The 10,122-nt window shown below is 45.4% G+C and overlaps 1 protein-coding gene across 1 annotated transcript; it reads right to left on the reverse strand.

Annotated features, from left to right (window-relative positions):
- Positions 1–5,714: 5,714 nt before the first annotated feature.
- Positions 5,715–9,792, reverse strand: LOC123040487 (protein FAR1-RELATED SEQUENCE 12). The gene is made up of 7 exons (XM_044463324.1): positions 9,578–9,792; positions 9,193–9,447; positions 8,406–8,670; positions 7,596–8,286; positions 7,000–7,457; positions 6,587–6,874; positions 5,715–6,493 (listed from the first exon to the last, which is right to left on the reverse strand). The coding sequence occupies exons 1-7, from the start codon at positions 9,619–9,621 to the stop codon at positions 6,332–6,334; spliced, it is 2,163 nt and encodes a 720-aa protein (XP_044319259.1). The 5' UTR covers positions 9,622–9,792; the 3' UTR covers positions 5,715–6,331.
- Between the last annotated feature and the right edge of the window lie 330 nt (positions 9,793–10,122).

A 10,122-nucleotide genomic window follows, 5' to 3' on the forward strand; every position in this document is an offset into this window, starting at 1 on the left:
GCACCAGAGTGGTACGGTAATCCTGTTCTGGAAGTTATGTTACTAGACCATGACAAACCTACGAACTATGAAGAAGCGATGGTGAGCCCAGATTCCGCAAAATGGCTTGAGGCCATGAGATCTGAGATAAGATCCATGTATGAAAACAAAGTATGGACTTTGATTGACTTGCCCAATGATCGGCGAGACATTGAGATTAAATGGATCTTCAAGAGGAAGACGGACGCTAATAGTGTTACTATCTACAAAGATAGAATTGTCGCAAAAGGTTTTCGACAAGTTCAAGGTGTTGACTACGATGAGAGTTTTTCACTCGTATCGATGCTTAAGTCTGTCTGAATCATGTTAGCAATTACCGCATTTTATGAAATCTGGCAAATGGATAAACAAAACTGCATTCCTTAATGGTTTTCTTAAAGAAGAGTTGTATATGATGCAACCAGAAGGTTTTGTCAATCCTAAAGGTGCTAACAAATTGTGCAAGCTCCAGCGATCCATCTATGGACTGGTGGAAGCATCTCGGAGTTGGAATATACGCTTTGATGAGTTGATCAAAGCATATGGTTTTATACAGACTTTTGAAGAAGCCTGTATTTACAAGAAAGTGAGTGGGAGCTCTGTAGCATTTCTAATATTATATGTGGATGACATATTGTTAATTGGAAATGATATGGAAATTCTGGATAGCATGAAAGGATACTTGAATAAGAGTTTTTCAAAGCAAGACCTCGATGAAGCTGCTTACACATTGAGCATCAAGATTTTTCAATGAGTACATACCTTGATAAATTTTTGAAATAGTTCAAAATGGAACAGTCAAAGAAGGAGTTCTTGCCTGTGATGCAAAGGTATGAAGTTGAGTAAGACTTAAGACCCGACCATGGCAGAAAATTGAAAGAGAACGAAAAGTCATTCCCTATGCCTCAGTCATAGGTTCTATAAAGTATGCTATGCTGTGAACCAGACCTATTATATACCTTGCTCTGTGTTTGGCAAAGGAATATAATTTTGATCCAATAGTAGATCACTGGACAGCGGTCAAGAATATCCTTAGTGAGGACTAAGAAAATATTTCTCGATAATGGAAGTGATAAAAGAGCTCGTCGTAAAAGGTTACAACGAGGCAAGCTTTTACACCAATCCAGATGAATCTAAGTCTCAATCTGGATACATATAGAAAGTGGGAGCAATTAGCTAGAGTAGCTCCGTGCAGAGCATTGTGGACACAGAATATTTGCAAAATACATACGGCTCTGTATGTGACAGACCCGTTGACTAAACTTCTCTCACGAGCAAAACATGATCATACCTTAGTAATCTTTGGGTGTTAATCACATAGCGATGTGAACTAGATTATTGACTCTAGTAATCCATTTAGGTGTTGATCACATGACGATGTGAACTATGGGTATTAATCACATACAGATGTGAATATTTGTGTTAAATCACATGACGATGTGAACTAGATTATTGACTCTAGTGCAAGTGGGAGACTGAAGGAAATATGCCCTAGAGGCAATAATAAAGTTATTATTTATTTCCTTATATCATGATAAATGGTTATTATTCATGCTAGAATTGTATTAAACTGGAAACATGATACATGTGTGAATACATAGACAAACATAACGTCACTAGTATGCCTCTACTTGACTAGCTCATTAATCAAAGATGGTTATGTTTCCTAACCATAGACATGTGTTGTCATTTGATTAATGGGATCACATCATTAGGAGAATGATGTGATTGACATGACCCATTCCGTTAGCCTAGCACTTGATCGTTTAGTATGTTGCTATTGCTTTCTTCATGACTTATACATGTTCCTGTAACTATGAGATTATGCAACTCCCGTTTACCGGAGGAACACTTTGGGTGCTACCAAACGTCACAACGTAACTAGGTGATTATAAAGGAGTACTACAGGTGTCTCCAAAGGTACATGTTGGGTTGGCGTATTTCGAGATTAGGTTTTCTCACTCCGATTGTCGGAGAGGTATCTCTGGGCCCTCTCGGTAATGCACATCACTATAAGCCTTGCAAGCAATGTAGCTAATGAGTTAGTTACGGAATGATGCATTACGTAACGAGTAAAGAGACTTGCCGGTAACGAGATTGAACTAGGTATTGAGATACTGACGATCGAATCTCGGGCAAGTAACATACCGATGACAAAGGGAACAACGTATGTTGTTATGCGGTTTGAGCGATAAAGATCTTCGTAGAATATGTAGGAGCCAATATGAGCATCCAGGTTCCGCTATTGGTTATTGACCAGAAACAGTTCTAGGTCATGTCTACATTGTTCTCGAACCCGTAGGGTCCGCACGCTTAAGGTTTCGATGACAGTTATATTATGAGTTTACATGTTTTGATGTACCGAAGGAGTTCGGAGTCCCGGATGAGATCGGGGACATGACGAGGAGTCTCGAAATGGTCGAGACGTAAAGATTCATATATTGGATGATATGGTTAGGCCAAGGGGTCAAGCCCATGAGGCTTTAGGTCGGTGCAAAAGGAGTTTTGCGGAGGCCAGGGGGCCAAACGCCGGAGACCCTGGCGTCTGGCCCTGGGCCAGATGCCGAGGCCCATGGCGTCTGGGCCAGACGCCAAGGATTGTGGTGTTTGGTCCTGGAGTCCGAGTGGGACTCTTGCCTTTCGGGCAAAACCGACTTTGAGGAGGCTTTTGCTCCATGTTTCGACCCCGGGGCTCAACATATAAATAGAGGGGCAGGGCTAGCACCAAAGACACAACAATTGATCCCTTGGATCTCTTAGCCATGTGCGGTGCCCCCCTCCACCATAGTCCACCTTGATAATATCGTAGCGGTGCTTAGGCTAAGCCCTGCGACGGTAGAACATCAAGATCGTCACCACGCCGTCGTGCTGACGGAACTCTCCCTCGACACTCGGCTGGATCGGAGTTCGAGGGACGTCATCGAGCTGAACGTGTGCTAGAAGTCGGAGGTGCCGTAGTTTCGGTGCTTGATCGGTCGGGCTGTGAAGACGTACGACTACATCAACCGCGTTGTGCTAACGCTTCCGCTTACGGTCTACAAGGGTATGTAGACAACACTCTCCCCTCTCGTTGCTATACGTCACCATGATCTTGCATGTGCGTAGGAATTTTTTTGAAATTACTACGTTCCCCAACACAATAATCATGCTAAATCCAATATTGTTGCTTCTAATAGTTCTCTTGATTCCACTAATGATTCTCTTAGCCAAGTTACAGTTGAGCAAGAAAATAACTTATTGAAGGGAATTATAGAGAAAGGTGTATACAAGAGCCTTGCCGGGAGTAAGCAATTTGAGGAAATTGTACGCAAGCAAGGAAGGCACCGGAAGAATCAAGGTGTTGGTTTTGAACGAAAGTTCAATGCCAATGGAGTTGAGTGGGAAGAAGATCAATACCCCAAGACAAAGTTTGTTCCTCAACAAGAGAAGTATGATCCCACTTCCTTCAAGGGAACACAAGATCAAGATGATCTTCCACCACAAGACCACAAGAACAAAGGTAAGGACAAGCTTCAAGAGGAGATAGATGCATTTGAAGAAGCTCCTAAGGCCTTGGTCAAGTGGGTTCGCAAGACTACGTCAAGTTCTACTTCATCAAGCACAACTACAACTCCAAGGATTCCCATCAAGATGATGTGGATCCCGAAGAAGAAGAACTAGAGAGTTCTTGAGGGTGACTCCGCCAACATTCTTCACTCATATCATTATGGCAAGGACAAGTGCAATCTACTACAAGAAATCTGTTAATCCGTGACGGATTTCTCATGACGTTCTCCTGAACCATCGTGGAAACCGTCATGGATATGCAAGATGCCAATGGGCCACAAGACGGTAACCCCATTATGATGGACGTTGGAGGACCGTCACGAAAACCGTCATGGATTAGCGAGATGGGCCTAGTCGGGCCTAACTTTTTTTCTTTATACACCATTCGCACGGTCACGGGTGGCTCCTGCTGTGTGTGCTATTTTGATTGGCCTACATGTCAGTCAAATGCAATAGAGAATAGGAGAAAAAAGTGAAGAGTAAAACGAACAGCTCGCATGCGAGAAGGGAAATTTTAATTCCCGAGCGCGGGGAGTGAAAACTTTCGAGCCAGCCCATTTAAGTACAGAGTGCACACCAGCCTAACCCTAATCGCCCTTTTCTCGTCTCCTCCCATACCAACCATCAGCCGCCGGCGCCACTCCTCGCGTCTCTCCATGTCGCTGCCGGCGGCGTCGGCGTTGAACCACCTTGCGCCAGGCCCCTCCCATCTAGCCCACACCAGACCCCTCCCCGTCCACCTCACTCCATGCCCCTTCTCGTGCAGATCGCGCCCTCGAGCTGCGGCGGCTCAGTCCTGCATCTCGAGCTGATGCGGCCACGGTGGCAGTGGGACCGACTACCGGGTTTGGAACCCCCTGATGTCGTTGGCTGCATGATTTCCTTTTGTCCTTTTATCAATAATATGCACGAGTTATTTTATACTGAACATAGTTCTGTATAAAATTGGTACTCTCGTGAAGACTTCTAAACCTGTTTTGATGTATATTTGTGTGTTATCATGCAATTCTCTATCATGTCCTGTTATTCCCGAAGTTAAAGCTCCTTCGTATTTATGTTGCTTCGGTCTCCCATAATTTCTGAAGCATATTGTGTGCTTATCCTGCATGTATCTGATCTTTACTAATTATGCTTTGAATATGACATGTTTAGTTAACAAATTGGTTCTACATATAACCATAATTTTTATTTATGATGTAGCTAGTAATCTAGATGGTTATTGTTTACTATTGTCAGTGCTTTAAGATTACGTGGCAGCATAAACTTTGAGTTTTGTGTAACTTGTTGACACATGAACATTCGAAGTTTTTGCTGACCGGGTCGATGCGCAGCGGCTCAGTGTCGTGGATATTGTTAGTTAGTGATGCCGTTTTTTGGTGTATTTATATGGTCTTAACTGCTCCTGCTGTCGTACTTGGAGTTCTGTGATGTGTGTTTTGTTACTATCACTTATACGTCAACTTGAGGCTTTATAGGTTCTTTATAGTTAAGCACTTGTACCTCTGCCTATCTCCTCTGTTGCGAGCTCATGGCTGAACCATACACTGTTTCATGTAGACTACTAGCTTGCATGGGCCTGAAGAATGGAGTAACTTTACTAAGTAGGAATTCTGTTTTTTCTTGCATGAGCTGTTGCACCTCTAGTTTTTTCTATTGTGTCCTGGACAGTAAGGGAAATTGAAGCGAAAATCCGTTTCTGAGCTCGAGCTCAGCTGAGCCTGATATCCACACCGTCCCTCTGCGCCAAGATATGTGCGTCTCCCTGTATTTTCTGGTTGTATATGCATTTTTCGTCTGGCGTGTCAGTGATGCATTGATTGGGACGGCTCGGGCGGACGCCGTTGCGGGACAGATGGACGGGCGATGGCTCGGCAGCCTAACTGAGCCATCATGAGCCGTATTTATACTGCCCACCCTGGGACTCCTATTTATACTGCGCCTTGTGCCAGCCCGAAGGGCGCCCTTTTCCTGCATTTAGTACCTTTTTGAATTTTGAATATGTGGGCACGCCCAGAGATGGCACACGCTGACGCCGCGTGCATGCTGTGGAGCTTCATACATGTCCTAAGCGGATCCAGGCCAGCAAACGTGACATCAGGCACTTGAACCATATAGGAACAAATCATATAAGTATTGTCATGACACAGACGGCAAACCACACAGGTTTTCTCACTCACCAACATATAATTTCAGTTTTATCACAAGACGTACAACAGTAAAAAAAGTTTTTTGGCCTTGCCGGATGATAAGCACAGATAAACTCAGCTCATGTGCGTCGCACTCGTACCTAGTTTACAAACAAACACGAAAATCACAAGAATGGAAAAACCTATATCATTTCTCTGCAAACCCAAGCGGTCTCGTGCATGTGGTACGTCGGTGGCCTTCTATCCCGCAGTTTTTGCATTTACCAGGCTTTCGCGGTTTCTTCGGCACATCTCTTTCTGGGCAGGTCGTTTTCTTGAGCCTTTCACGGTGACATATGCTGCAGAACCTTGTTCTCTTACTCAGCCCTTCGTATGATGCCTTGTCCCTGCTGTTAGTAGGCCTCCCAGGGCCTCTACGCTTCTCAGGCGCTGTGAGGCACTGCATGGCATTCGTGCTGAAAGAATTTCCAGCACTTGGACAACGGTCGGCCTCATGATCAGCAATTGCTTGTTCGCCGTCGGCTATTGGAATGACGCGATCCTCGAAAGCCAGTCCATCACATTTCTCTGCCAAAGGCGCTGCGCTCCGAATCACAGAATCCAGGGCAGCGTTGACGTGATCATAGCATGCAGCACTTGCGTCCCCCAGCCGCACGACTGGTTCTGTGAATTGTCTCTCTGGTACTGGACAAGTGACCTGGTAGTATGTCTCTCGCGTCCCTTGTCCACCGTTTTAGGATGTGGTATTTAGGGATCTCTTCTAGATGAAGAATTTCCATAACCTGCATGACAGAGGACCACATGTTAGTCAGGGTTTTTTCAGTTACTCCATTCATTTTCATGTCAAATATGTGCATATTTTTATGGCAGATTACCCTCAACGTATGGCTGCATATCATCCCCATGTGCTCAAACTGGCCGCACTCACAGGTGAATATTGATTGGTCATCATTAATGGTCACCTCATACTCAACTCTGCTCCACTTCTCTCTCTTTGCGGCATTGTTGTGAGTCGTGATGTACTTCTTCATCTTTACCACTTCAGTAACATTGTATGCGGTTGCTTCGATCAGTAGTCGCCCAAATTCCTCAAACATGCTCCTTGTATAAACCTTGCTGGCGTGACGCTCTATTGCAAGGTTAGTACGTCTGACCACACCGCCCTGCAATGAAAATACAGCAGTAAATTTAAGAATTGTATAAATTATATCCACAAACTAACCGACAAAGCAAAATCAGTTCCTATTCGTGCACGACAGCATGGTGTGTACGACAAGAAACTACTTACAATCATAGTTCTCTTCTCCTCGTAGCTTTCGTCGCGTTCACGATCAAATTGCAGTTTCACGTATTGCCTGACGAAAACATGCATTGGGCTGGCAGGTGAGATGTACGATTTGAGCATGTGGTTTGCGCTCTTGCTCCTTTGAGTGCTTGTCATTTTTGCACAGAACACGCCCCTGAAATATGGTTTTGCCCATTTCCTTCTGGTCTCATAGATTTGGGCCATGTAGTTATGATTCCTCAAACTGTACTTATCGAGCAGCGCTTCCCAGGCTGACTCAAACTCTTCCTCGGTTAGCATGTGGTTAACAACTTTGTGGAATTCAGCCTGGAAGTCACTCTTCTTGGTGTACAACGGACCTACCGTTTCCTTCGCCTTTTTCAGGACATGCCATTTGCACCAAGGGTGGACTGTATCGGGATAAGTTCTCTTGATTGCAACCTCCATGGCTCTGCATTGATCTGTAAACAGAAAAGAAGGATTCCAATCAGACAACTGAGCTTCAAAAATATAAAGTGAGCAATGACATTGTATTCAGTGAGGATAGCCCCCCAAATTGACAAGGAACACAACTAATAATTTTTCCAGTGCCCCACTACCTGTTAGTATTGTTTTCGGCGCAGGGCCGCCCATCATACGGACAAACTCCTCCAACATCCATTCAAAGCTCTCTTCTAATTCGTCACGCATCAAAACCCCTGCCAATATGATACTCTGGTAGTGGTTGTTAACTCCTACAAATAGCCCAAACGGCATATCGTACAAGTTGGTCCGATAAGTGGTATCGAAGGTAACTGCGTCACCAAAGAATTTGTATTGCATCCGGCTGCTGCCGTTAGCCCACATGAGGTTTCGAATCTTGTTGTCTTTCTCTGCCAACACCACATAGGAAAATCCAGGGTCGTTTGCTTGGATGTCAGCAAACGCCTGCAGTGTTTTCCGGACATCGTCCTCAGCTTGCTCACGGCTAATCTTCCCACAAATATTTCTGAGCGTCCTTTTAGTGAATGGTACCTTCTCTACTGACCCAAAGAAGCTCCCAATAATGTTGTAAACCTTCCCAAGATTAACATTGTTCTCCCTTAGTTGCTTTATCAAATACTTGGTGTATACATCAATGTGCTTATGAGACGGCCAGTGCACCTTCTCTCCCATTGTTAGCGACATGGAATGGTTGTGACTCGCTCGGTGCTCTGTTATGTACCAGCTGTTGTCCGATGCACGCAGGAGCCTGATCAAAGCTAGGCACTCACATCTGCAGGACCTACTGTTTTCTGTTTCAGGTTTTCCCTGCACACCACCAAATAAGACATGTCAAAAATCAGCTTATCACCGTGTCCAATAAGTAATCCTGTTCATATGCAGTACCATATAGGCTTTCCTGTGCACGCATCAAATAATGTACTCACCGAGCAACCACAAACAATCTCCTGCATGGTTTTTGTCCGGCCGGCGTTGAGTCTGCTTTTCCCATATCTTATTCCGAAACCGGCCTCCCATGAGTATAGGTTGTAGAAGTCATACGCCTCCCCTAACGAATCAAAACTGAGCCCTAGCTCAGGCCTAACGACGCTTTTGTCAGGCTGCTTCGCATATTTGCGTATCGAAATCTCGAGAGCGCTCATCCTCGATGGGCATGGCACTCGGTCCGGAGGTGCGCTTCCGAGCCGCAGCCTGCATGTGCACAGCAGTAAATGGTAAATGTAAGCATTTTCATCATTTTCTGGTCCCGCTTGTATGGTTGATCTAGTTAGTTCTCTATTTCCAGTATTATTTCAGTTTCAGTTTGTATATCGGCAAAATTGAATAAACACAAGAGCAGTATGGTACACTCTTCTCTCACTTATGTGGGGGAAAACACTGTTCTTATTAGATCTTCCTAACGGAGGAATTTGGTGCCTTGAACTTTATTTCTCCCAACCTGACTAGCAGCCTAATTTTTTTCATCGTCAAGATGATTGCAACGCCATCAGGTGAAGCTAATTTGTACAACCCAATTGTAAATCCTACTTTTCCCTCATTTCAAGCTAATTTTCACAGGTGTTGCCAAATCCAACCACATGTTTGCTAACATTGATTCTGCCCAATCCGCTTGTTTTCTATCCCAACTTATACGTTATTGCAAATATACGTGACGCTCATGTGAAACCATATTTCCAATCAAAAAATGCAAGGAAGGAAAACAAGTTTTCTTACCTTTTTGTCCAGCCGGGGGCTTGCGGATTCACCCTGTCCGTTGATTGAGCAGACCTCGCCGGAGATTCTGCACGGGGCCGATGTTCACGATCTTCTCGGTTTGCAGCTACCCCCTCGTTGTCCACTTGAGCCAGCCCAGAAACACCATTGGCCTCAACGCCATCTTCTGCTGAACTCCCCTTCTGCAGCAAATAGAGGAGAGGCACAGGATCTGGGTGCTCAAGGCTGTCAGCAAATTCCTCCCGTACGGGAAATCTGCGAGAGGAACGCCGAATCGCCGGCAATAGGTGTCAGATTCGCTGGCACTAGGTCGAGCAGATCTTCAACCTCGCCGCCGGATGCAATCCATGATAACAAAATTTGCAGAGATCTGCCTGGAACAAACCTGTTCACCGCGTCGAGAAGGAACTCCATTCCCTCCGCGTCCATCCGTCGCTAGCCTGCCTTGCAATTCCAGGCACCGCCGATCAGGTAATCCATCCCCGGCAGCACTGTCGCCTTCAAGTCGCTCTCGCTCTAGGTTAGCACGGCGGACACGGCCCTCTCCAACGAGCTAGGACGAATCTTACTTTTTCTTTTTTTTCGTGCACACGAGGGTTTTCCCTTGGACCGACACGACGGCACAGATTCCGCGCACCGTCCCAGGCCCCTTATCTGATCCCAGGCCCAGACTGTAAAAGCAAACTACCTGGTCCACGACCTAGACGGAAAGCCGACGTGTTGGTCCACGGCCCAGATAAAACCGCCGCGACGTCCGTCCCGCTGCCGCTCGTCGACCCCATGTATTGCCAACTATTTCATACCGTATTTACGCGTTCCGCTGTTTAACCCACGCTCGTATCTGACATCACAGCAGGCTTTGTTCACATCCCGAGACAGTAATGAACGACTTAGATTATGGGTACAGCTGAGCCCGAGCTCCAAAACGCC

Source organism: Triticum aestivum, chromosome 2B, assembly GCF_018294505.1.
Source record: "Triticum aestivum cultivar Chinese Spring chromosome 2B, IWGSC CS RefSeq v2.1, whole genome shotgun sequence".
Classification (NCBI taxonomy): domain Eukaryota; kingdom Viridiplantae; phylum Streptophyta; class Magnoliopsida; order Poales; family Poaceae; genus Triticum; species Triticum aestivum.

Excerpts from the sequence above, each read along its gene's own strand:
- LOC123040487 (XM_044463324.1), bottom strand. The coding sequence starts at position 9,621 with ATGGACGCGGAGGGAATGGAGTTCCTTCTCGACGCGGTGAACAG. Across the intron at positions 6,875-6,999 it reads AGGAGAAGAGAACTATGATT|GGCGGTGTGGTCAGACGTAC; the intron begins GTAAGTAGTTTC and ends TTTTCATTGCAG. Across the intron at positions 6,494-6,586 it reads TATGCAGCCATACGTTGAGG|GTTATGGAAATTCTTCATCT; the intron begins GTAATCTGCCAT and ends TCTGTCATGCAG.